Below are 27,393 nucleotides of genomic sequence, written 5' to 3'. Positions count from 1 at the left end.
ACATTTGAACAGATCAGGTTTCTTCATTGATCATTTAATTTTGCCAATTGATACATGCCCTAAACCCTTGAGACATAATGTTTTCCTCAGTGTTCTCATCATACATCATGTCCACCTTGTGCCATCATCATTTTTGTCATTTATGGAAACAATTCACTTAGCATAATTTCAGATGGTGACACTTTACTTAAAAGTCAACTGAAAAACACATTTTAACCTATTTGAAATTGATGTGAAAATAAAAATGACCAAGCTAATTTATGAATTAGATGTTCAGTCTATAAAATGTCAGAAGATAGTAGGAAATGTGTATTTTTAAGAGCTGACAGTGACATCCTCAAATGTCTTGTCAGACCAACAGTCCAAAAACGAAAGAGATTCCTTTGAGAATGATGTAACATTGGGAAAACATTTGAAAAGCTGGAAACAAACAATGACATTTGGTTTGAAAGTTAACAAACAATAGTTGACAAATACATTTTCTGTGAATGTAATCGTTTCAGCTCTAGTAAATACATGTATATATATATATTTTTTTGTCTGTCAGGCGAGAGACTGCCCAAACCCGACAAAGGCAAGATGCGTTTCCACAAGATCGCCAACGTGAACAAAGCCCTAGACTTCATCTGCAGCAAGGGAGTCAAGCTGGTGTCTATTGGTGCTGAGGGTGAGTGTCCCGTTTCATTCTTCTTTAATTAATATACCAAGGTCACAAAGTATTTGCATTCCTTGGACCTGTTTTTGAGCAGCAGATGGCCGGTGAAGTTCACAGAGTCAGGAGAATTTAGATGAGTTGGCAGTGACAGGAAAAAAACTAAAGATCACCCAACTGGAAACTAACCTGAAATTAGATGCTGTACATATATATATATATGTGTGTGTGTGTGTGTGTGTACTGTATATTGGACACAGTGTCAAACCTTATATAGCGTCCAGAGTGACTTCGTATATTTTAGACCTAATATATTTTGTCTATTTCCATGATTAATAATGTGTGTCTGCAGAAATTGTTGACGGTAATGTGAAAATGACCCTTGGTATGATCTGGACCATCATCCTGCGCTTCGCCATCCAGGACATCTCTGTGGAAGGTATGTGTTTACATAAACTAACACTGAATTATAAGCATATTCATTTAACATTAAAGACAATGTACCTTTTTTTCTGTTAAATAGGTAAGGGAATAGTCAAATTGTCTCCCTAGTAAAACCATTACCTGTATTTTCTGCACCTCGGTTTTTGATAAAATTAAACTAGACTAAAACATGTTAATTTTAATGTTGGTTATAAAAAGTTTCAAGTCTAATAGCAGTCTGTCAGGAGATGTTACACACTTGATCAGAGTTTTAACGACCATTCTCTACTACTAGCTACAGTAGCTACGAAGCTTGTTTACTTATTCTTCCATTCTATGCTGCTTATCTGACTCCAGGTTACATTAATGTAATTAATAATATATCCTAGGAATTATTGTTATATCCTGCTGGGCAGTACTGAACTAAAATGAAATGTAATAAAATAATAATTCCAGGACATCTCCTCCCTACGGGGTTTCCATCATACAGACATTAAATTGCAATCTATTGTATGTCGTGCCAAAAATTCTTAAGATGAATTTGATGAACACTGCAGAAATTCTTTACTTTGGACAAAGCCAGACAAGCTGTCCCCTCCTGTTTCCAGTCTTTATGCTAAGCTAACTGGCTGCTGCCCAGACAGGTAAGGGTATCACTCTTCTCATGAGGCTCTTGGCAAGACATTGAATATAATGAATAAATGTCAGACTGTTACTTTAAATGTTGAATTCGGTCCACATGAGAATTGGAGCCTTAATAACACTGAGCCTGGTTGTCATATGAGCACAATATATAGACCCAGTTTCACACACTAATAAAGTGGGAAACAAACATTTTTTTATGTGATGCTTTTACAGTCACAAACTGAAAACATACTCTGTCTTGAAGCTGTAAAAGTCGAGAGATTTCACAGTTCAGGGAGCAGCATTCACCAGGTAACATTCAAATTATACACACACGTGTTTGTGCTTTCATACATCAGTCACGTGGTCACATGTGAACTGTATCTCAGGTCAACATGATGTCCATCCTCTGAGACTGATGTAGGTTTACTCCATTGTGATTAGTTGCCTGGTGTGCAGTAAATCTCCATAAATCACATTATTTGATTCTTCAACACATTTTCGTGAACTGTATCTACACCTCATGTATTCAGCCTTCATGTTGTCAGGTGGGTCGACTAGCAATAAATTGTCGTTCATAAAGACCCAGGCCTTGTTAAACCTGTCCTCCCTGATTCCGCTGACCCTCACCTTCAAGTTGCTTTCTTTAACTCCTGTTATGGCCCTTTCTTTTCAATATCTCCTGTTGTCCCATATAGCTGGATTGCCTTTGCCGTTGACCTGCTGCTAACCTCTCATAACACCCGTTTCCTGCACTAGTGCAGGGAAGTGTCTCTACATCACCAGCTACACTAGCTTAACAAAAGAAGATTGCAGAAATGTATCGGCTAAAGCCAAATATACTGTTAACATTTGTCTCTTACGATATCTCAACACGAGTTCACTTTTCACCTATTAACTCTTCACTTTCACCTTCTGATGTCACCCTTCATTAGTCAAACCTGTTGGTCTCCTTCTCCACCATCTCTTTCTCCCTCTGATAGTCAGCTTCTCTTTATCAGTAATAAAAAAAGTACTTTCCATCCTTACTCAAAGATAGTGTTTGAATCATATCTGTCTAAAATGCTCACCATCTCCCTCCCTCCCCTTTTGCAGAGACCTCTGCTAAGGAGGGTCTGCTGCTGTGGTGCCAGAGGAAGACTGCCCCCTACAGGAATGTCAACGTGCAGAACTTCCACATCAGGTGGGTGTACTACGCAGAACAGTGGCATCAACAGGGAACTGCAGCCTTTATCTTTTTGCTTTTCATTAATTTAATGTTTTACTGTTACTTCCTCTCTTTTCCAAACATCTTTGTGTTCTCATTAACACCCTCCTTCCTGTCTTTGCACCATCCCTCATTCTGTTTTATCACCTACTTTTTTGCCTTTCCTTGTCTTTTTTTTTCTCTCCATCTTGGGTCTCATGGCACTTTTTCTACTCTTTCTTCATCCATTTGTCTCCATCATTCTTCTCCACTCCTCCTCTTGTGGCTCAGTTGGAAGGATGGCCTGGCTCTGTGTGCCCTCATCCACAGACACAGACCTGACCTCATTGACTACTCCAAACTGAGAAAGGTGACCTATCCTTCCTCCATTTTTTCCTGTGGTGATTTCCTCTGTTTACTGTTTGTACTGAATCACAATCAATACATTAGTTATAGTCTTTAGTTTTTGCTCATTGTTCTTTTGTGTTGTCTAATTTCAGTACTGTTTCTTTGCCTTTTAGGTGAAAATCAGTGAAAACATTTTGTATTAACCATGTCTGCAAGATATTTTTGCAACACTTGATATTGCTAAATCTTTTGTACATGTGATACATAAAATTGAATATCCTGCTCACCCAAATTTAAAACCCACTAGGCCAGTGGTTCATATCTGGAGTATTAATAAGTAATACATCAGTATATCATAGGACTTGTTGATTTTCATAAACAGATGTTCATACCAGTTGGATTGATATTGACAGTTGACACATATTTTACAAGAAGTATTTGTTTAGTCCAGAGCTATGTTCCTTTTTATTGTGGATGAACAGTAAAGTAAGCTTCTATCTAAAAAAGGTTTGACATGTATTGGTTTAAAAATAACTTAAACAGAAATGGCATCCACGCACTTACTGCTTGCCTGTCAAAGCCTGCCAAAAATCTCTGATTGAAGTTTGTTACATCTGTCTGGAGCTGTCGGTTCAGTTTATGAATCTGTTTCCTTCCTGTCAATGTGCATCATTTAGCTCTTCTGATTCTTGCCTGCTCCGTGTGGTTTCCAGTGCAGCCCTAATTGTGCATGTTTGACAGTAATTGTGTGTGTCTGTAGGATGACCCTATTGGTAATCTGAACACTGCTTTCGATGTGGCTGAAAAGTTCCTGGACATCCCCAAGATGCTTGACGCTGAAGGTGAGGCAGGAATACTGAGAGACCTTTGTAGCAACTTCTCTGTTGTATTAGTGCTGACACAGCATCTGCTGTAGCAAAAAATACCCAGTGGCAGATGGTATCAGGGCAAGAAGTCCTTCTGACTGAAGTTCAACCATCTGCATTAAGGAATGCATTTTAAATCACTTTAAAAGCATCTATTGGAGCCCTGATGGTTCTGATCTCAAATAATAATGGTCTTTATGCTAGCAATCGACAAATGTCGAGCTCTATTTAAAATTTTTATAACAATTTTAAAAGGTATATGATAAGGTATAGTCAACCATAATAATCACGTGACAATGTTTTCCTCACTGGCGATGGTTGTTGAAAAGCTGCTTGTAATATTTTAATACTGTCTTTTTCCCCCCACCCTCAGATATTGTGAACACACCCAAACCTGATGAGAAGGCCATCATGACCTATGTGTCCTGTTTCTACCACGCCTTCGCTGGTGCTGAGCAGGTCAGATAGTGTTCTCAGTTTTGGTGAGGTTATATTTTAAATAGTGTATAATTTTAACCCCACTGTGGGCTGTTTGGACCTAGTTGCTTTGTGTATGTTACTGTGTTACCATTTTCTAATTCATTACATTTTATGGCACACAAACTGTCAACATTATATAACAGTAATCCTAATGAATGCATGTGAGAAATGTATGAAGGCTGGTTGTTTATACTGCATGGTAAATGCGTATTAAATGTTGTTACTCTCTTCCTGTTAGGCTGAGACTGCTGCCAACCGTATCTGCAAGGTGCTGGCTGTCAACCAGGAGAACGAGAGACTGATGGAGGAGTATGAGAAGCTGGCCAGTGAGGTGAGAAAACGGCTGCACCCAGATACTCCCACTCTGTCTGTCCTGCACATCCTCCTCCTGCAGCAACATTTTAGTGTTCAGCTCAGCTCACTGGCTTTCTCCTTTCTGATCCTCCCACTGACTTTACATGATATGGCTGTAAAAACACAGACACACACACACACACACACACCGTCATCAGTGTTATCAATATTGATAAATAAATAACATAGGCATGAATATTCTTCTACAGCTGCTCGAGTGGATCCGCCGCACCATCCCCTGGCTGGAGAACCGTGTGCCGGAGAAGACCATGCGTGCCATGCAGCAGAAGCTGGAGGATTTCCGTGACTACCGTCGTGTCCACAAGCCACCCCGTGTCCAGGAGAAATGCCAGCTAGAGATAAACTTCAACACCCTGCAGACCAAGCTGAGACTTAGCAACAGGCCTGCCTTCATGCCCTCTGAGGGCAAAATGGTGTCGGTGAGCAGGACAGATTTGTAGCCTAGTATATTATTGTTGCTGTGCAGCGTCATTCTTGATTTTCACACATTCACATCAGTTCTTCTTTCTTGTTTTTAACCATTAAACTTGTAAAGTCCTTTCAAAACATTTTCTCTGATCCAACAAAAATAAGACATTTTAGAGTTGAGTCTCAACCCAGCAACAGAAATCTGAAGGAATCAAGTAGAAAGACAACTAATTCAGCTAAGTTAGAAGCTTCATTTTATTTGCCTCGTAATAGTGTAATAGTTCTCATTGATTTCTATAGATATGAAAATGTTCAAGGTTTTATTATTCACGTTCTGAAAAGATACTTCGTCTGTGAATCAGCCTCCAAATAATTCATTCCTTCCAGTGACAGGTGAAGATTCTTGTTTTGAGTACATCACAGTAATACCACCTCTCCCTCTCCTTCAGGATATTGCCAATGCATGGAAGGGCCTGGAGCAGGTGGAGAAGGGCTATGAGGAGTGGCTGCTCACTGAGATCCGCCGCCTGGAGAGACTCGATCACTTGGCTGAGAAGTTCAAGCAGAAGTGTGCCATGCATGAGGCCTGGACAAAAGGTAAGGACAAAATAAAGGCATAAGAGAAGGAGTAGCCATACGTCCCAGGAATCCAGGCTCTTTCTCTGCAGAGGTTGCATGGTTATAATTTCTTTAATTGCTCTGTTTACCAAATAAATGCAGGTCAGATGGGCTGGAGACTAAATTAAAAATAAGCACAAATGAGACATTAACGTTCTGTCTGCTTGTTCTGTCTGTGCTCGCCTGCTGTTAGACTCTAAAGAGTTTGAAAGGAAAATGAAAAAATACATTTTGGACAAGAAATAAATGAACAAAAAGATAAGTAAAGGTGTTCACAGAATAATAATTAAAACCGATAAATTTATGTGGCGTGATCAAACTACCTGTAGTAATTTATGGGGGCAATCAAATGCTCTGGTGAGTCAGAGCCAGAGAGAAGGGCAAACTGCATTGGAGGAAGACAGAAGACCAGGGGCTGGACCCAAGTGAGAGTTGTATAAATTTTATAAGATTGAAGTCTTGACTTTTACTTTTCCACCCCAGATCAAACACCTGTGTGTTTCAGGTAAGGAGGACATGCTATCCCATAAGGACTATGAGTCAGCTTCTCTGATGGAGATAAGAGCCCTCATGAGGAAGCATGAGGCCTTTGAGAGCGACCTCGCTGCTCACCAGGACAGAGTGGAGCAGATTGCTGCTATCGCCCAGGAGCTGAAGTAAGACACGGGGATGAGGAGAGGGAGGCTGGGAAATGGTGCCAAGTGTGTGCTGGGAAAACCAAAAATCCAAGCAACTAGAATTTTGTATTTTAGATGGATTTTGATTTGGCATTGTTTTGCTGGAAACGTGCATATGGTAGTGGGGGCTCTGTAATTATGATGTCATGGGTAGAAACTGGGGAAAAAAGTGATGCAAAGGAGGATAAAAGAAAGGAATAAGAAATGTTAGATTGAAGGCAGGAAAGGAGAAAGTGACCGCCTGTTTCACCGTAGTGTTTCAAGTGTCCTAATGGTTGTGAAAGGAGAGAGAGCAGAACAACAGCTGAGTGGAAAGCATATTGATGAGAGGGATTAAAAACATGAAAGGATGGTTCATGAAAGAGCAGAGAACTCTGGTCTCACCATTTCCTTATTCCTCACTTCTCCTGGGGGTTTTATTTCAAATAGTTTTAAATTGATCTCTTTGATGCTATACAGTATAAAACGAGCTGTTGAGCACCATAATGCTCAATATGTACAATATGTATACAGCCCATACTGTATCATTCAGTACTTAAAGATGATGCAAAGTATACCCTCAGTTGGCAGTGTGTTGTGTACAGCAAGCTAAAAGTAATGCAGTCTAATCCAACAGTCCTGCAGTAAATCCTCTTTCATGAAGGTGATAATCAGTTGTTCCAACTGTTAATGAGGTGTTCTTTCAACTGTACAGTCATTTTGAAAGATGTAGTTTGTGCTGCTGTTGACAGGTGTTCCTATTATATCATCGAGTCTAGGTTAAATAACTGAAACCATCTCTGTATACCGCAGTACAGTTCAATAGCAGCAGAAAATACAGCCTCCAGGATGATTATACAGCTGAATCAGCACCTCTCTGAAAACCTGAACATGATCCCCCCTCATGGATTAGACTGCATTAGTTCTAGCGAGGTGTTCCTAATAAAGTGTACTTTAAATGTAAGTCTAATGACAAATTAGGTAGCCCGAAGTGTACATTTTCATGAGTACCGTAATTTCCAGACTATAAGCCGCTACTTTTCCGCTTCATGCAGACACCCTCATCATGGAAAACGCACGACGAAATGCATATGATGCAGCTTTCAAGTTAAAGGCGATCGACCTGCGGCTATGTACAAACTTTTTTCGTTTTAAATGTAGTGGGTGCGGCTTATATTCAGGTGCGCTCAGTAGTCTCGAAATTACAGTATAGATGTCTTATGGTGGTGTCTCCTTCAGTGAGCTGGACTACCACGATGCTGCCACAGTCAACTCCCGCTGCCAGGGCATCTGTGACCAGTGGGACAACCTGGGCACACTCACCCAGAAGAGGAGGGATGCCCTGGAGGTAAACACTCAGCTTTGTATACTGAAATAAAAACATTACAGTGGTATGTATTGTTTCAGCTTTTAACACTGTGGATTGAGCTTTGTCTTATGGTCGCAAAACTCCACTTAGTGATCATTGTGCAGTGTGTGCAATTTAGTGACATCTAGTGATTGCAGATTGCAGCGTTCAGCAGAGCTTTCACATGTTAAACAGCCCTCACAGGCTTTTCACAGCGACCATCATAAATATAGGACAAACTGTGTGCTTGGAAAACAAGTGCACTGACTTGACCAAGTGAAAGCTAACGTCTGCTCACTTGATGCACTGTAGTTTTAATTCAGGTTTGGTTAGACCTATTAGTAAACACTCAGCCAGACTTTCATTTTGGCCACTCCAAGCACCCTTCCTATAATGGTGTGAAAAGCAGCGCAACAAAAGTTTAATGGCAGCTGGCTTGACCAGGTTTTTGCAATACTCCGTGCCTTCTTTGACACCAGGAATTCGTGTGGTCTTCCTTTTTCTTGTTAAAGTATAACTATGATCACCCATTTTTTTCAAATTATAGTTCTTAAACTCACAACAGTGCTTCCTCTTGTTTCTAATGTTACCTTTTTTGGTCTTCCAATTGTCTCCAAAGACGAACTGCTACTTCACACAGAAATGTGAAATTCAGGCTCTAGAGCCAGTGTGTGGTTTGTCTGGGCTACTGTTAATAAAAACATGGCAGCCTCCATGATAGGGGACCTGCTCCTCATTCTAAGCTAAAGAAAACATTTGTGTACTATGGCCAATTTCAGCTAATACATCCTAAATCCTACATACTGCACCTTTAACATCATGAACTTACTAAATGGTTTGTTAGATTTATGAAAAATATAAATTTCAGATTGTGCTCCTGTCCACACCTGTGCTGTGGTAATGAGACTGTCTACCCCTTGCTATGTGCAGCGTGTGGAGAAGCTGTGGGAGACCATTGACCAGCTGTACCTGGAGTTTGCCAAGAGGGCAGCACCCTTCAACAACTGGATGGACGGGGCAATGGAGGACCTGCAGGACATGTTTATTGTCCACAGTATTGAGGAGATCCAGGTACAACCAGCACCATACATGTGTATTGTACACAAACACTTATTTCAATATACTGTATGTTAGGCACCAGACTGGTGATTGTAACAAAATCAGTGCATGCTGCTGCTTCCATTTTACGACCTCTTCACCGCCTCCCCCATTTCCCCACGCAGAGTCTGATCACTGCTCACGACCAGTTCAAGGCCACTCTGCCTGAGGCCGACAAGGAGCGCATGGCTACCCTGGGCATCCACAATGAGATCCTGAAGATCGCTCAGACCTATGGCATCAAGCTGTCCGGAATCAACCCTTACACCAACCTCACCTCACAGGACATCAGCACTAAGTGGGACACTGTGAGTCAAATCAGACGCACCCATGAATCATCGTTTAGGATTCATCAAGTAGTTACAATAATCAGAGATATTAATAATAATAGTGGCAATGTATCCAAAATGAAGCAATCACTTTTTAAATCTTTTATTTTTGGTTTGTGTACAATACTGTGCTGCTTTTGGTCATCTGGCTAATAATAAGTACAGCACAAACATAGCACAGGTCAGAAATAGTTCAGTACATTTAGGTTAGAGCACCACTGAAAGCTGCTGGCTGCCCGATCAACTGCAGAGCACAATCTGTCAGTGCAGGCTCAGATGACATATCAGACCATCTGTGCTAGAAAAAAAAATAGATTTGCTTCTGTGGGAATCATGAACTAACTAGTTGGTTAATGGCTCAGCAATCTTGATGTTTACCTCATTGTGGATAAAACATCTTTGGGGTTTTAGAGTCTGGGCAGTAGCAGCAGGTACCTTGGCTGCACAGTAGTTGCATGTTTTTAGCATTAAGGACCTGTTATTTACATCAAAATCCATTTCCACTGAAAAAGCCAGTTTTCTCAGCTTCACTGTGACAATATGCATCATACATTCTCTTATATTTTTATTATATTGCTGCATTTGCTGCTACTTAAAGTGCCTTAGATTCTGTTATTTATGTTTCATTTGTATTTTGTGGCATTCATGTGGACGGCAAAGTAAGAATTTCATTATACAGGGAAACATGTTTCCTAACTGTGCATATGACAAACACTTTGACCTTTGACCTCTTGTTTAAATTGTGTGTGTGCAGGTGAAGCACCTTGTGCCCCTCAGAGACCAAATGCTTCAGGAGGAGGTGGCCAGACAGCAGGCCAACGAGAGACTGAGGCGCCAGTTCGCTGCGCAGGCCAACATCATCGGACCCTGGATTCAAACCAAGATGGAGGTACAGTGTTTCTGTAACACTACACCAGACGGTCAGTGATAGAGGATGAGTCTAGTTTTACCTCATGTAAGGTGATCAAGTCAGACTGGACCTGAAATAATCTCAGTAGCTGCCAAACACAGTTAAGACACAAAGCAATTTTTAGTTGGGACGTTGGTGCAAACAGAATAAAACTTTTGGAGACACTTGACTGATTCCTGTGGTGAAATAATGTTGGAGGGAAAATGGGAGACAGTAGTAAAATATAAAAAGGCAAACTTTAAGGGTCACAGTATAGTTTATTTTAGTTCCTGGGCAGCTTTGATTGGTCATGTAAAAATAAACATGTCTATGTACATGTGCACCTATTTTAAAAGAACAACAGCATATATAGAAGACACAGAAGGATAAGGTGCTGCTTGTAGATACAACTACACACACACATAAAATAACTGCACCTCAGATCTTCATGTAATTCAAATGTTCCTCTTCGGTCTCGTGTCTGCACACCTGCAGGAGATCAGCCGTGTGTCTGTGGACATCGCCGGCTCCCTGGAGGAACAGATGAACAGCCTGAAGCAGTACGAACAGAACATCATCAACTACAAATCCAACATCGACAAGTTGGAGGGAGACCACCAGCTCAGTCAGGAGTCCCTCATCTTTGACAACAAGCACACCAACTACAGCATGGAGGTACAGTGAACTGCAGTGAACCCAGGAGGATCCGAATTTATATTTCACAGCTGCATTTTCATGATTGTGTGAAGAGGAAAAAAAACTTTTTCTTCACCCCTGCAGCACATCCGTGTGGGCTGGGAGCAGCTGCTCACCACCATCGCCAGAACCATCAACGAGGTGGAGAACCAGATCCTGACCCGTGATGCCAAGGGCATCAGCCAGGAACAGCTCAACGAGTTCAGAGCCTCCTTCAACCACTTCGACAGGGTGAGGCATTCACTGACCATGGCTGGACTCTCACAGCCACACAAGGGGGAAAGCTATGTGGCCAGAATCTGGATGTAAAAGCTGGTTCATTTTAAAGGTCACTGATGTCGGTACAGATGTGCTCGTAAGAAATGGAAAAACCACGAGACAGATTTTGGCAGACGTCTTTTTCCCTTTCCCTAGAAGTTTCAGGCTCTGTATTCTAGCCCTAATGAGAGAATGAAACGCATGAGCCAGGGGATTTTGTTGTAATCACTAGGGACTGTATGTGCCAATAACTAATCCACAATTATATTTTTCTTTGCAGAAGAGAAACGGCATGATGGACCCAGACGACTTCCGTGCCTGCCTCATCTCCATGGGTTACGATCTGGTTAGTGAATTTCCACTGCAGTTTAAAATAACACGTCAAGTCAACAAGTAAATCCCAGTTACCTTCCTCTGTATACAATGAGTGGATGTAAAAAAAGAAACCAAGAGGTCAGAGTTTTACCCCAATTCACTAATTAAAAATTTAGAGATGAATATATATTAGTTTGTTTAATGAATGATTCTCTCTGACAGGGTGAGGTGGAGTTTGCGCGCATCATGACCCTGGTAGACCCTAACAACACGGGCGTGGTGACTTTCCAGGCCTTCATCGACTTCATGACCCGCGAAACCGCTGAGACCGACACTGCAGAACAAGTCATGGCTTCCTTCAAGATTCTGGCCTCAGACAAGGTAAGTCAACAAACACAGTATCCTGTTAGCTTTATGCTGAGGGAGACTGAAACTACTACATTGTAACTTGTATCCATGGCAACATTATTCTTCCTGTTTGTTGTGAAAGTAGGCTACGATGTGCACAGTGACATTGGTACAATGGGACAAAAAGTGTTTAAACAAGCAAAGTTACAGATTTCTGCAGTAGCTTTGAACCTGAAGTTGGTTTGGTGACTTTGTAGCTCATGCTACTTTTGCTATCACTGCCTTTGTTGTAGTGATTCAGGGAGGAAAAAGTCATGTTAAATGGCATCACCAGGAAATTTGGTTAGCCTCAGAGAGCTCAGAATAAACATGATTTCAGTTCAATAATTTTTCATGCTCATCTCTGGGTCAGATGGAAGGCAAGTACAAGGTCTGGGCTGCTGTTACAGCTGATGACACAGTACTATACATCTGGGTCAGCTTGCCGGCTGACCTGATCATCCTGTGCAGTTAGCTGTAATCCCTACCACAGCCAGCAACCCAGATCTTCTACTTGCTTTTCTTCTGACCCAGAGATGAGCATGAAATATTATTGGACTGAAATCATGTTTATTCTGAGGCTAACCAAATTTCCTGACTTTTTTTTCTTACTGAATCTCTACAATGAAGGCAGTGATAGCAAAATTAGCATGAGCTAAAGTCACCATACCAACTTCAGTTTTTTAAACCTACTGTTTCCCCTGAAGTTGTCCTCTAAACAATAAGAAAAGCATTGTGCACAGTTACAGGTTGCCACAGGGCTGTGTACACACCCCAGCTCAGGTTTGCAGATCTCAACATTGTAGCCTAGCAAATTATTACCAATAACAACACACTACAATGCTCAACACTCTGTTCATCTGGAGTAATGCTGTTTTGACTGAAAACACCAAGCAGTTAAAATCTTTGCCCTAAGGATTTCATAAGAAACCATTTTCACTCCCAAAATGCAACCCACATACTGACAATTGGAAGAAAACCTTGCCTCTATATATCTACACCTCACTGCCTTGTCTTTCCCCAGAACTACATCACAGCGGAGGAGCTGCGCAGGGAGCTGCCCCCCGAGCAGGCCGAGTACTGCATCACCCGCATGACCAGGTACATCGGACCCGACACCCCCTCCGATGCCCTGGACTACATCTCCTTCTCAAGCGCGCTTTACGGAGAGAGCGACTTGTAAAGAAGCAGCTTCTCTTCACCACCTCCTCCCATCTCTCCTATTTGGAGAGAGCAATGTAGACCCTTCCACGGCCCTTAGTTGTCTTATCCTAAACTTCTCCCTGCCCATCCCATCCCCCATCACCACTGCCGAGAGAAGGTGAGAGCAGAAGACTCTGTTCAAACTCGGTTCTTTTAGAGTGTCTTAAAAAAAAAAAAACTAGGTGTGGCAGGAATTGCCTAACATATGTAAGCAGCATACATATACCACACCTGCCACCTTTAGGACTGTTAAACAGAAGCAGATACTGAGGAAGAAGTTTAGAGAAATCCTGTTTTGAGTGAAGCCTTCTGCTCTCCCTGCTCTCACGTGACTTTTTGTAGAAGGGTAATTAAAGAAGAAATGTGATAAAGCTGGTTGGTTGTGTATTTGTGCAGATGCATGCAATGCTGAAGTTTAGAAACTGTCAGAGCCTGACAGACAGTAACATTAGCTTGTGAACGTTTCAGGCAGCAGAGGAGCTGCAATCTTACAGTCAGTCCAACACTGACGCTCTGTTAAGAAGAACACCACTGCACTGTGGAACCCGACAGTTCGTGGTAGCCAAAATTAACCCAGACATCTCTTAAACCCCAAAGAAGCTCAGAAACAAACAGAGGGTGAATGAGAGCACCTATGTTTTGAAGCACTGAATCTTAAGATGAAGACAGCAGGCAAAGCAAAGGATTGTGGGTAATTGTAGGCAAAGAGAGAACCATGGCTAGATGGGACTCAGGAACGAAGCCAGAGAGAGACCAGCTGCACACAGCCTCCATGTCTCTGTCCAAACTCTGTTTACTGTGACATGCATCGCAGCTAAATTTAAAACGAGGAGAGACAGAGAGAAGAGGGGTTGAGCAGTGAGAGACGACAGGGCATCAGAAAAGTTGTGGACAAAATAAGTTGAATCGATATTGTACGTGGGACCACAGCAGGAAGTGACAGGGTTTTGGTCCCATTTTAAATGACAGGTCAGCCATGATAACCAGTGCAAGTTGACTTCATCTGTGTTCCATTCTCCTCCCCCCTCCTCCTCAGCTCATCATCACCGATGCCACTAAAACTCATTTTCACACAGGTACATTAAAAAAACCACAACTTGGAATAAAAAAGGAAAATTCTATTACTAAACAGCAGTTTGTGTTTTTATTATCTTGCACTAGACAAAGACTAATGGGTAAAATGGTCTTGTATAGAAGCAATTACGCTACGAGTTAAATGTTTGTTTACTGACTTTTTTCCTGCACTACAAACACCTTAAATCCAACATTTTCTGACCACAGAAAACTGCAATAGCTAATGTGGGAAACACATTCAGGATTATTGAGCATGACATGTCTCTTTACTGGTTTGATCCAAACTTTAAAAAAAAAAAAAAAAACTGACCTTTAACTCCCCTGTTACGGTCACATGTCAGTCTTTGTCGGGGTCCCAGCAGAGGTGAGAAGGGAAATCCAGGCCTCTCTCCTGGGCATAGCATGCCCAGCGCTGCTCGTCGTCTCTGTGCGTTAGATACCTGCAGCCCATCCTCTGCTCGAACTGCCTGAGGTCACACCACAGCTGGAAGTCCTGCAGGTAGTGGAGGAGGAAATGAAGATAAGCTGACACAGTGGAGATGCACTCGAATGGGTGAGCGCAAGAAAATCCCACCAAGGGGGGGCTTGATGGTAAAGTTAATTTTATTAAATAGCCTTATGTTTATCTTATTTACACAACAGCATGTCATTTCTGTTTCTACATGGTCGCACGTTTACAATTCTCCTCTGTATCGCGAACGGCGGAATTCTGCCCCAATGCGCGTGCACACACAGGTGGGCACACTCCCACCAGCAGAGAGGGCGCGCGACGGAAAATATGTATGAATATATGATGCCTGGCATCAAACCAACCAAATTTTACACTAATTGTAAATTGTTAGAAAATTTTGATTAAAAAGATGCAATAGTGATAACTGCATAAACTCTGATCATGTATTTTACAGTATCAGTGGTCGCAGTTTCAGTATGACTTGATAGGGACCATGGAGATCAATGGAAACGATCTGTGTTTTTATCACCACAATCAACAGAACCCTGTGGTAATCCTATCACGATGTAAAACATGCACCCAGTGTGTCTGACCTGCAGCCAGGGGTGTCCCAGGGCTTTGCCCACGCTGAACCTCCGCTTCACCGACACCTGCAGCAGGTTACTGATGAGACTCACAGCTGGAGAGGGAGAGACACAGGGATGTATTACACCTGCTTTTGTAGCAGTCCACTGGAGCCACCCAGTGACCAACAGGAGAAGACTAGTTCAGCTTAATCACAAGATAAATTCATTGTTCAAACCTCATAGAACAGGAGCCTACAGCTTGCAAAGATACCAAATAGGTGATTTGTGGGAAATGGGTATAAAATGAACCACTGAACATTTACATAATTTCAGTTTGATTGAATATTTAAATACAATACTGTCGAGACAGTGTGGAGTAAGAACCTTCCTACATTAAAATTTACTAAAAGGGAAAATTAAAGTAATGTATGTTAAGGGTTCAACTATAAATGTGAATAGTAGACTCCCGTTACACTCCAGTGTCTCACTCAACATAAATACTTGGGGGAGTTTCAGCTGCCAAACTCATCTGAAGATTTTTACAGTGATTGCAATCTTGAATAAAACCTTAAACTTAAAATACAGAAATCCTTCCCTGTGACATTTGGTTGCCTTTTTGTGATTTCAAATTTGCATTTCCATTGCAGGTTAATACAGTTGCCAGCGGGTAACTTGTTAAACCCTTCCTGATGATGCATTCAAGGACACTTGGGTCTGATTTGTGATTATCAGTTGCTGTACATTTATGAACTACGTGGTCAGAAAGTCAAACCCAGAAGGCATCGTCACTCTGAAATGCACCAATGGGGAAAATTTGAACAACAGAAGAGAAATGCTCCTCACCCTCCAGCGAGATGGAGGCCCAGGGCTGGCGCGGGTACATGAAGGCGGCGTTGGTGATCTGTTGCCTGATGTCCTCATCCTCGTTAAAGGGGAACGTGCCGCTCAGGCTCACGTACATGATGACACCCACGGACCACATCCGCTGCTGCTGATAACCTCGGGCGCAAGGTAAGCCGGCGTCCCCACCACCGAACGACGGAACGACTTCTCACCAATGATGCGGGCGAAACCGAAGTCGCACAGCTTCACCTGTGACAAAGTCGATTAGATGTGCTGTTTCATCAACTTTCCTCTGCCATGAAGGAATAAAGTCAAAATCCCACCTGAGGAAAAGGGTCTGCAGAGGCCAGCAGCACGTTCTCAGGCTTCAGGTCACAGTGAGCGATATGTTTGAAGTGCAGATACCGCAAAGCTTCGAGGATCTGCAACACAGGCACACACAGAAAAAAAACATGGCACAATTTGTTTTAAGCAGGAGGTGACTACAAACAGGGTCCTAACGAACTGTCAGATTACTTTTGTGGTCTACCACTGTGCATTTCAGTGACAGGTCCCAGGTCTGTGAGTCTATGAGCTGTGATCTTGTACCTGCATGACCAGGAAGCGAGTGCTGCGTTCAGGGAGTCGGCCTTTCTCACTGGACAGAATCATCTCCAGCATGTCCCCATGGAGCTTCTCCATGACAACAAAGACGTGCTTGACAGTCTCGAACATCCCCTCCAGCAGAACGACGCCAAGGTGGGACAGATTCTGGACAACACAGAAACATGCCCTCACATATTAGACATTACAGCAAGTAATCGTATAATGAATGCACAGCTACAGTTTGAAAGGCATCAGCACCTGCAGGATGGACACTTCGTTCCTCAGCTGCGTCTCTTGTTTGGTGGGGAAGCGCGTCTTGTCAATTACTTTGATGGCGACTGGCTGACCCGACTTCCTGTGAGTACCTGAAGTAGCAGAAACAAACCACTTGTGTTACTTTACTTAACCAGAAAATGCCACACTAAGATTAAGAAACTCAGATACATATGTTTCCAACCCAATGTCCATTTCACAGACCCCAACATTCTGTAATTTAAGACGTTTGGCACAAATTAAAACTGGTACTAATTAAAGGCAAAATTGAAACAGAATTCAATGAATGCACTTCAGATGAACACGGGGACAACTAAACCTGTCTGAAAGCAAACGATTCAACATATATGAAGAATTAAATGTTGAATAAAAAAAATTACCAATGAATCAATGTTTACATGAGCTGAAGTGGAGGAAAGTCTTCTGGAAATCTCTTTCTACAGTTGGTACCAAATTACACAGTTTCTTAGGAAATTATGAAGCTGTCAAGTCAAAAGTCAGATATCTTTACTTCTCAAAAGGATAAAAAAAAAAAAGGTTCTGCTGTTTAGCTCAACCTTGATGATGTATTCATGTGACAGTGTGGAGAAGCTCAGCTCACCTTTGTACACCACTCCAAACTGTCCTGAACCGAGCACCTCATCTGTAAAGATCTGGTACACTGAGCTGACGTCCTGAAGCACACATTAGCACAAAGACGTATGACAAACATCTTTCCACAAGTGTCGACTATAAATCAATGAGAGCACGAGTCTATCCTTACCGCGCTGTCTCTGTGTGAGTATTGATCTGTAAACAGAACACATTCATTGAGACGACCTGGTCTGGGAGTAAAGGTTCATCCAGAAATAAAGCCAATGATCATCTAAGATGTTCAAAAATACTGATTCATTCTTGTTCGACTCTTTTCGTTTACCTCTAGAAAAACCTTATTTTCTGACACCTACTGACATAAATATGCAGGGGGCTGGTTCTGTGGTGTTTGGCTCACCCTGCTCCTCCTCTCCATGTCCTCCACTGCTCTGCACGGGCCTCAGAGCCTGGCAGATGGCGTTCTCCCAGACTGGCCCTTCCTCTCTGGCCACCACACAGTACACCAGCGTGGCCGTCACCACCTCAAACGAGTGGGCGCTGCTGCCTGGCAAGGAGGGCACGGAGAGCTGGGCGGCACCTCGGACCTGCAGCACCTCAGACAGAGGGATCTCCTGCAGTAGGAACAGGAGAGAAGACGATCTTATCCTTTGACATCAAGGCAGAAAGACAAAAAAACACAGTCAAGAGATAATTATAATTAAAATGTAAGTTCTGTGGTATAGCATTTTATTTAGTTGGGAAGTTACTGGTGGTCCCACTGCTCCTTTACCATAAACATGATTAGAAATCTTTAGGCAACAGGTCAAAATACAAATACAGAGGAACTGCAAACAATATATCAGCCAATAAGAGCATGTAAAAGCACTGTTACACTGAGCTAACAATGCCAACTTCTATCATAAAGGTGTAGTACTGAAGATTAGCAGCAAAATAAAAAACTAAACTAGTTTCCCACCGAATTTATACAGGTCTAATGAAAGCCCAACACTCAATCAGCTGGTTGTAATGTAGGTGGTAAGACAGCACATGCTGGTAGAAGTAGAAAACCTTGTAGTATTTGGTGCTGCTCTCATTCTGGTACAGGGTGATGCTCTTCCAGTCCAAGACCCAGTAATGACGTTTCCTCTGGGGAAGGAAAAGACAGAAATAATTCAAAAAGCATCATTTGCTTGGGGAGTTAATGACTTTGAACAAGGGCCGCCCAAAGGACACTCCGCTGTCTCGGTTGACTGAGTGTCCTTGTTATGTCTGACCACCAGGGAACACCAGATTAACATTGATATGTATGTGGGAAAAGGGGAAAACCAAGGCTCATAAAAGCTTAAAATGGTGAGCGAGACATCTGTACTAAAAAAAAAAAACAAGCTTTAAAGCTGGGATAACAGGAAGTATTTCTTTTAATGAAATTCTATCCATATACAAATGTTTAAAGCTACTGAGAGAAATGCAACTCGGTAGCACGAAGAGAAATTCAAGAGACTTTCTGGTAAAACTAAGGTCCAACAGAAAACATGAAGCCAGTATAACCTGTGTTTGGTCTCACCAGTGTGTCGGTGTTGGTGTGATGCAGCAGCCATCCCTCTCGCAGGACTCCACCAGCTCTCCTTTTACTGTGATGCACCGACTGAACGAGCCTCATCAGGGGGATGTTGCTGCTGAAACACGGGCTGATGAAGGGACAGGAGACGAGGAGAAGTGAATAAAAATGGATCATCTAAATCCAATTTGTTACATTTCTGTTCACCCACAGAGCAGCTGTGAAAGTACCTCCTGAATGCCTCTAGGTGGCACTGTGTCCCAAATGCTCACTGACCACAACCAGGTTTGTCATGTAAATCTACAAGATGGGAAAGGGGAGTGTGCGTGTTGCTGTGCGTGCAGGTGACACATGACAACAGCTGAGAGTCAAATTCACACTCATACCATCACCACCAGATGTCACCCATCAGATGGGATGACATCATCAGAATAAACAACCTGACCTCATGAGCTCTCGCGGTTGCTGTTCCTCATTGGTCTCAGCCAGCAAGTCTCCATCATTGGACATCTCATCATCAGAGTTATCTAGTGTCATCACACTGGTTAGCTCTGACTCGGTGTCATCTGGGTCTGGTGGACAGCTGTGCCCAGCTGCTGTGGATTCTGTGGAAGAAGAAAAAAAAAAGAAGCCTATGGCTGATCAATATATAAAGTTTGGGGGTTGGTGGTTCGATTCCCAGCTTCACCATTCCATATCAATGTGTCCTTGAGCAAGACACTGAACCCCAAGTTGCTCCTGGTGATGTCACCGGTGTGTGAACAGACAAATAGCGTCCACGTGCTTTGAGTGTGCTGCAATGCACAGAAAAGCACTATAACAAGTAAAAGACTAACATTTCATTTGTTGATTAATACTGTGAAAACATTTTTAATTGCTTGTTTTGTTCAACAAACAGTCCAAAAGCCAAAAACTCTACAATGACATAAAACAGAAAAGAAGTAAATTATCATGTTTTACATTGTTCGTGCTTAAAAAATCAAATAATGGACGTCTTCACTGGTGAAATGCTCTTTTGTCCTCACTCATCTGACAGTAATGCTGACATGAAATGAACAGCAAGAAAGAGAATGTTGTAAAACCTTAAAGACTGACCCTGGAACAAAACATGTTCTCTGATAAATCCTTGTTAGACCTGCTCAGGATTTGATCACATTATGCACTAATCATCATCGCCGGGTGGACAAATGGGATGCTTTCTGGGAATTTAAATCAGGCAGAAGCTGTCAAATAGTTTCAGTGGGGGTGAGTCAGCTTCAACTCATCACAGCTTTATGAGAAGGTCGGGGTGGGGGGGGGGTGGGGTCTTTTCAAAGACCCACAGTCTAACAGAGCTACAAGCCCAGAATACTGAATGGAAAGCTGCTCACCTTCCCCGTTGATGCCTTTCCTCTCTCCTGGACAGTCTCTGGGGACTAGACGCTCACAACGCCGATGGCAGTTAAACCTGCAGTCTGAGAACACACACAGAGGAGAAGTCACATGCTCTGACAGGTGCACAGAGGACACTCAAAAACATCTGCATGATTTTTGAACCATTTTCCACTCAAACAGAACTCTGAGGCATTTAGACGAGTGTGGGACACACAGAACACAGGAACCTTGTTCCTGTGAGCTGACAGTGTTAACCACTGCACCTTACTTACTTAACTTGAATAAATGTCCCACGAATGATTTCCCAGTTGAGTGACGAGCAATCATTTAAAGAAATTGGTATTTACCCTTTATCGGTTCCTGAGCGTACACTCAGACATGGTTTCTAATCTTCCCACAGAACATGTCTGTTCTTCATCTTATTTTATGCGCACAGATGCTGCAACTCATCTAAGAAGCCTCTTCACTCCTAGTGCATGTTCCAATGCCCGAGCCTCCCCATTCATATGCATACTCATTCTCAGATGAGTGACCAAAACCTGAGGATTGTAAATTTCTGTTTGAACTGGTGGAACTCGAACACCGTCCAGCTCCTCCAGGCCTCTCACCTGAGCACTGCAACCCCTGTCTGAAGAGCCCTTTGAGCAGTCGATGGCAGTACTGGCAGACGGTGGGTTTGGTGTAGCTGTGGATGTGGAAGGTGTGAGGGACCCGAGTCCCGCTCTTGTCACCGTACCCGACTCCCAGCCAGACCGGAGGCTCCACCCAGGAGGGAGGCCTGGATGAGGGCTTGGACAAGCTGATCTGGTGAAGGACAGTGTGAGAAAATCATCACTGGTACGGCTCGTGAAAAACCACTGTCACCATTCTCTGACAATGAAAATATTCCCTTACCTCCTCCAGACTGCCTCCTGTCTGATTGGACAGGGAGAGTGAAGGGGGGCGTCGGGGAGGAAACAGAGAGAAGCTGGTGCTAACCTGCCGCCGCGCTTGACTACAGTTATTAGGCAACAGGAAAGCACAACGTTTATGGAAGTCTAATCCACAGCCTGAGGAGAGGTAGAGGCGGAGAAAACAACAGCTGATTGAGGTTTTGTTAAAAAGTACTCTGTGAATGAAAGGTCTTATCTATAAGCTGGTACACTACGGAGGTGTGAGGTGTGTGAGTGGCTTTACCGTCACATTTTAACCCCTGTCGAACGAGACCCCACAGCATTTCTCCACAGTGGTGACAGAAAGTGGGAGTCCGGTATGACTGGACCACCAGGGAGTGGGGACGGATCCTCATCTGGGTCACCGAGGCCGATCCTGATTCACATCAAAAACAGGAGAGAATACATTACACCAACAGTTTCCAGTCAGGTAGGGCACAACCAGATCAAACTTCTACACAGCATCAGCTGCTGTAGTGTTGAGATGACCCGGGAGAAGTTACATCTCAGCTGTGGGTGCATGTTGCAACGAAACAGGGTCCACATCCGTCTTCTCCAGGTCAAGGCACCGAGAAAGTGACTAGCTGGGGTAACTGAACATTTGTGATTCCTTTACCTTGCACGAGTTGCACATATTGTACCATTAACAGCTGACATGCTACTTTAGTAAACTTGTTTTTTAATATTATTCCTTATATTTACATTTTCTTTTCTTCGCAACGCCACATTTATTATATCTTCTACATTTTCTACCAGAGTATCCGTCCACTCATCTACTTCTTATTCCCTGTATATCTGTATTTTTACACGCAAACATCTGAGCACACTTTGCCATTGAACTGAATAGGGAAGTGTGTCCAAGCTTGTGACTGGTGGTGTGTGCTGGGATAGTCTCTTTATCAGTGGCGGGCCGTGCATTTGGTACCTGGGCCTTCAGTGGAGACTTACCCGACTTAATTCACCTCTTAATGCCACCACTGTACGTCGCAATTATAGAAACCATCAATGCTATACAAAAACACAATATAATAAAGTGTGGCATTACACAGAGAGGTATTTCGTGTATTGAGGGTGAATACAACCAAAAAAAAGATTTTGTATTTCCATAAGTGGGGTAAAACTATGGAATAATTTAAATGTAGACATAAAAAATAGTAATAGAATTGACGAGTTTAAACACAAATATAAAGGTATGTGTCAATCAAGATACAGTATTATTCAAAATAATAGCAGTACAATGTGACTAACCAGAATAATCCAGGTTTTTAGTATATTTTTTATTGCTACATGGCAAACAAGTTACCAGTAGGTGCAGTAGATTCTCAGAAAGCAAACAAGACCCAGCATTCATGATATGCACGCTCTTAAGGCTGTGAAATTGGGCAATTAGTTGAAAGGGGTGTGTTCAAAAAAATAGCAGTGTCTGCCGTTGACTGTACAAACACAAAACTATGTTGTACAAACGTTTTTGTTTCTAGGATTTAGCAATCCTGTGAATCACTAAACTAATATTTAGTTGTATGACCACAGTTTTTTATAACTGCTTCACATCTGTGTGGCATGGAGTCAACCAACTTGTGGCACCTTTCAGCTGTTATTACACTCCATGATTCTTTAACAACATTCCACAATTCATTTACATTTCTTGGTTTTGCTTCAGAAACAGCATTTTTGATATCACCCCACAAGTCCTCGATTGGATTAAGGTCCGGGGATTGGGCTGGCCACTCCATAACATTAATTTTGTTGGTTTGGAACCAAGACTTTGCTCGTTTACTAGTGTGTTTGGGGTCATTGTCTTGTTGAAACAACCATTTCAAGGGCATGTCCTCTTCAGCATAAGGCAACATGACCTCTTCAAGTATTTTGACATATGCAAACTGATCCATGATCCCTGGTATGCGATAAATAGGCCCAACACCATAGTAGGAGAAACATGCCCATATCATGATGCTTGCACCACCATGCTTCACTGTCTTCACTGTGTACTGTGGCTTGAATTCAGAGTTTGGGGGTCGTCTCACAAACTGTCTGTAGCCCTTGGACCCAAAAAGAACAATTTTACTCTCATCAGTCCACAAAATGTTCCTCCATTTCTCTTTAGGCCAGTTGACGTGTTCTTTGGCAAATTGTAACCTCTTCTGCACATGCCTTTTTTTTAACAGAGGGACTTTGCGGGGGATTCTTGAAAATAGATTAGCTTCACACAGACGTCTTCTAACTGTCACAGTACTTACAGGTAACTCCAGACTGTCTTTGATCATCCTGGAGCTGATCATTGGCTGGGCCTTTGCCATTCTGGTTATTCTTCGATCCATTTTGATGGTTGTCTTCCGTTTTCTTCCACGTCTCTCTGGTTTTGCTCTCCATTTTAAGGCATTGGAGATCATTTTAGCTGAACAGCCTATAATTTTTTGCACCTCTTTATAGGTTTTCCCCTCTCCAATCAACTTTTTAATCAAAGTACGCTGTTCTTCTGAACAATGTCTTGAACGACCCATTTTCCTCAGGCTTTCAAATGCATGTTCAACAAGTGCTGGCTTCATCCTTAAATAGGGGCCACCTGATTCACACCTGTTATTTCACAAAATTGATGACCTCACTGATTGAATGCCACACTGCTATTTTTTTAACACACCCCTTTCAACTAATTGCCCAATTGCACAGCCTTAAGAGCGTGCATATCATGAATGCTGGGTCTTGTTTGCTTTCTGAGAATCTACTGCACCTACTGGTAACTTGTTTGCCATGTAGCAATAAAAAATATACTAAAAACCTGGATTATTCTGGTTAGTCACATTGTACTGCTATTATTTTCAACAATACTGTAGCTCCTTCTGGAGGAATAAAAGCTTTTACGCAACTTTGTTTTCACATATGCAGTAGAACGTCCCAACACCTGTCAACAGACTTTGACACACAAAAAAAATCACAGGAGTACCCCTTTAATCATTATTTCTTACTCAAACATTTTTTTAAATTCATTACACAGTTAGCCAAAACCCAAGTTAAGGAAGTGTATTGTTTTCAAATGTCCATTCAAACAATATGACCCGTGTGATGACCATGTCACTGTAATACAGTACTAGTTCCATTGCTATAGCCTTGCATATCAATCAGTGTTAGCATAGCAGCATTTACAAAAGTCATGCTGAGTGCTGAGGACAACAAAGGGTACATCTCAATTCCTTTACCTGTATCCACATTTCCCTCACTTGTCTTTTCCTTGCATCCAAGTCCCTCACACATGCATGGAAAAAGAAACCAAAAATATCTTGAGACATGAGATATCCTTTCCTCCACTCCCTAACCTGAAGCATACAATCACTAAGTGATAAACAGGTGCGTCAGTCCATAAAAGACTTCCACAAAGGATGGTCTCTCACTCATGTCTTGTCTAAGCAGCCTCCTCACTCCTCCCAACATCAGCAAGAGAACTGAAACATCCTAGAAGATGGTGCAGCGGTACAACTTCTGGGTCAAGAAAGGGTTGAGAAGTAAGGAATGATCAGTTAAGAGAACTGGGATGCACCTCTTCGTCACCCATCAACAATGTTGTCCTGTGCAGATCAATGAAATCATAAAACTGAAATGAATCAAGTGAGAGTCCAACAGGTGTAGGACTGACAGCAGGTGTCTCTTGTCTCTTTGAGTCCAGCTGTCTCCTTTTTGATATCACCACCACCATCATCATCATCCAGATAGGCCTTTAACTTTACAAAAGTTTATGATAATCATCTATTTTTATCTTACGTTTGTGGCAGAACATACAGTATAAGAACTTTTAACTTGTAACCCTCTAGACCCATTTTTTAACTCATACAAGTTTAACAACACAAAGGGTGATGAAACAAACGGAACATAATACAAGTCACTTGCATCTCCAAGAAAATGACATGAAAGCATTTTTTCTTCATTTAACAAACATTCAGCAAATGTAAAATTCAAACTTCAGGTCAGCGTCTGTTGCACAAAATGAAAGTACTGGATGTAAAACTTTAAACACTTACTAACAGCAAACAGCATATAAACTACAGCAGTCCCCAGAAACAGATGCTGATTGAGCCAAAGACATTTTCATTTTGGTGAAAAGTGTTAGATAATAAAACCATGCAAGTACATATGTACTTCAACACAGTCAGTGCAGTTCAGTCTACTGCTAATCTAAAACTGACAAAATAGCAGGATGTAATTTCTGTGGGTTATATTTTGCAGGTTGTGATAGCACCCAATACCTTAGTTGCACAAAAGGTTTGGACAGGAAGGAGTCATACCAGTATTGTCTAACTAGGTTTTAAGTATTCTGCAGTCATACACTGTTGTCACTGAATTTATATGTAGTGATTCAATAGATTTATAAACCCTATATCTTCTATTGAATTATACTGAGAAAAACATTATGCCGTCCCTAGTAAACTGGGAAAATAAATAACTTTTTACATTTTACCATTTAATGCTTTTGAAATTCTAATAAAACATTTTTCCTGTTTGGCTACCACATATTTGGGCAAAACTAGTAACTTAGCAAATCTGATCCTCTCTGGGCCTAGGCATGCCCTGGGAACTAATGTAATCTGTAAAAATGTATTCTTATTAATTTTGCTCTGACCAAACAATCAGAGGACGGAAAATCTTGACGTCATTGTGGGCCAGCTAGCTGGCCCTGTGAGGCGAATTTGAAATCTGATTGGTTAAAGAAACAGTCCCATTGCTAATATAGTTTAAGTTACATGGGCCAGCACTTCTGATTCTGAAGGCCCTGGGCAGATTAGATTGACATGGCAACACATAGAGGCTGAATTCTGATTGGACAAAAAATCTAACATCCACATACACGTACTGGAAGCGGTGCAGCCATGAGAAACACTAACGAAATGAAGAGAACAGACTGTTGGGAATAAATTAATACAATTTCATGGAACAAATATTAGAACTTCGGTTGTAAATGTAGGTCGGTGCTTCTAATAGTGTTTAGGCCAGCAGAGAAGGCCTTGCTGGCCCTGACGGCCCACCACTGCTCTTTATAGTGTGAAATTCTCTACGATTTTATTCACTACATTTGCCCTTTTGACACGGACTGGCTTGCACGTTCAGCTGCCCTGGGAGCTTTACATATACAACAAAGATTTATGAGTGGTTTCCCTCCAAAATAAGACAATGCCTCTTAAATTACTTTGATAATTGCTGTAACAAAACCATGCAAGTTTTAACATCAACTGTCATTTTTGTCTTGCAGTGTTTTGAAGTGAAATCTCAGTCACATGTTGACCCCTGACCTGCGACGATGACCTCGATGAAGTCTCCATCCTGCAGCTCGTCGTGATCTGACAGGCGCTGCAGCGGCTGCTCGGAGGTGGGCTGATGTCTGAACAGCAGAATCTTCTCTCCGACCCCCACCCCCTCCGTGGGCGTGCGCGTGTGGTCGCGCGCGCACACACACACACACACACACACACACACACACACACACACACAGCCTCAGGCTTCACCCAACAGACAAAGTGCATTAAAAACACTGCAGGGATGTGACTCTTTGGGAAGTGGAGGCAGAGCTGCTGCCCTTTTACCACTTGTGTCATGTCATAATTTCTCTGTTTGACAATAATTTTCCACCTCAAACTTCAGTTATTAGCTCTTGAATCACACCTGATGTAAAAATAAAAGATCAAAACATAAACATCTATAACTGCTGGTTTATATCCTGACTAAAAGGAAACGGAACACTGCTTCAGATCTTGCAGCGCATCTAAGAAATGTTTCTGCAGGCACTATAAGTGGTGCAGCTGTGGTTCACTGTCAATACATAATGTCTCATTATTCACGGGTGAGATTATAACACGGGCAGAGAATCAGAGGAAAACTGAGGAAAAGAGCCACCAGACAGCTGATCAGCTGGGTGTGAGATTTTATGGCTGGAAGTCGTCTTGCAGGGATTTTACCACCACTTTCCATAAAGAGACGTACTGCAGCCATCCAGCTGGTTCTGTAATGCCAAATCAACAACT

At 42.2% G+C, this 27,393-nt stretch overlaps 2 protein-coding genes across 9 annotated transcripts in view; one reads left to right on the top strand and one right to left on the bottom strand.

Annotated features, from left to right (window-relative positions):
- The window catches only part of actn3b (actinin alpha 3b), a 31,927-nt gene extending 17,679 nt beyond the window's left edge, over positions 1-14,248 (top strand). For 6 of the 8 annotated variants that reach the window (XM_020619698.1, XM_020619696.1, XM_020619697.1 and 3 more), the window contains 19 exons: positions 548-667; positions 1,005-1,091; positions 2,795-2,882; positions 3,177-3,255; positions 3,994-4,075; positions 4,473-4,558; positions 4,818-4,910; positions 5,143-5,373; positions 5,812-5,959; positions 6,486-6,636; positions 7,876-7,984; positions 8,915-9,055; positions 9,208-9,390; positions 10,166-10,300; positions 10,796-10,975; positions 11,081-11,227; positions 11,535-11,600; positions 11,792-11,950; positions 12,981-13,139. In XM_020619698.1, coding sequence (XP_020475354.1) covers positions 548-667; positions 1,005-1,091; positions 2,795-2,882; positions 3,177-3,255; positions 3,994-4,075; positions 4,473-4,558; positions 4,818-4,910; positions 5,143-5,373; positions 5,812-5,959; positions 6,486-6,636; positions 7,876-7,984; positions 8,915-9,055; positions 9,208-9,390; positions 10,166-10,300; positions 10,796-10,975; positions 11,081-11,227; positions 11,535-11,600; positions 11,792-11,950; positions 12,981-13,139 — 2,444 coding nt within the window. Of the gene's footprint in view, positions 1-547; positions 668-1,004; positions 1,092-2,794; positions 2,883-3,176; positions 3,256-3,993; positions 4,076-4,472; positions 4,559-4,817; positions 4,911-5,142; positions 5,374-5,811; positions 5,960-6,485; positions 6,637-7,875; positions 7,985-8,914; positions 9,056-9,207; positions 9,391-10,165; positions 10,301-10,795; positions 10,976-11,080; positions 11,228-11,534; positions 11,601-11,791; positions 11,951-12,980 lie in introns of those variants that run through there. The other 2 variants (XM_020619695.1, XM_020619702.1) reach the window with 2 other exon arrangements.
- prkd4 (protein kinase D4) lies at positions 5,869-26,742 on the bottom strand. The gene is given in 19 exon segments (XM_020619703.1): positions 5,869-5,948; positions 14,544-14,726; positions 15,278-15,363; positions 16,094-16,231; positions 16,234-16,342; positions 16,417-16,515; positions 16,682-16,843; positions 16,937-17,043; positions 17,553-17,625; positions 17,715-17,740; positions 17,943-18,156; positions 18,593-18,670; positions 19,089-19,212; positions 19,528-19,687; positions 20,453-20,536; positions 21,065-21,260; positions 21,351-21,505; positions 21,633-21,764; positions 26,665-26,742. Coding segments are annotated over 17 exon segments (2,079 nt in total). The 5' UTR covers positions 21,745-21,764; positions 26,665-26,742; the 3' UTR covers positions 5,869-5,948; positions 14,544-14,570.
- Positions 26,743-27,393: the final 651 nt, after the last annotated feature.

This window comes from Monopterus albus, unplaced genomic scaffold (genome assembly GCF_001952655.1).
Source record: "Monopterus albus unplaced genomic scaffold, M_albus_1.0 scaffold225.1, whole genome shotgun sequence".
Taxonomy (NCBI): domain Eukaryota; kingdom Metazoa; phylum Chordata; class Actinopteri; order Synbranchiformes; family Synbranchidae; genus Monopterus; species Monopterus albus.
Note: the sequence above shows the minus strand (reverse complement) of the source record. Positions and strands in the feature narration are given on the sequence as shown.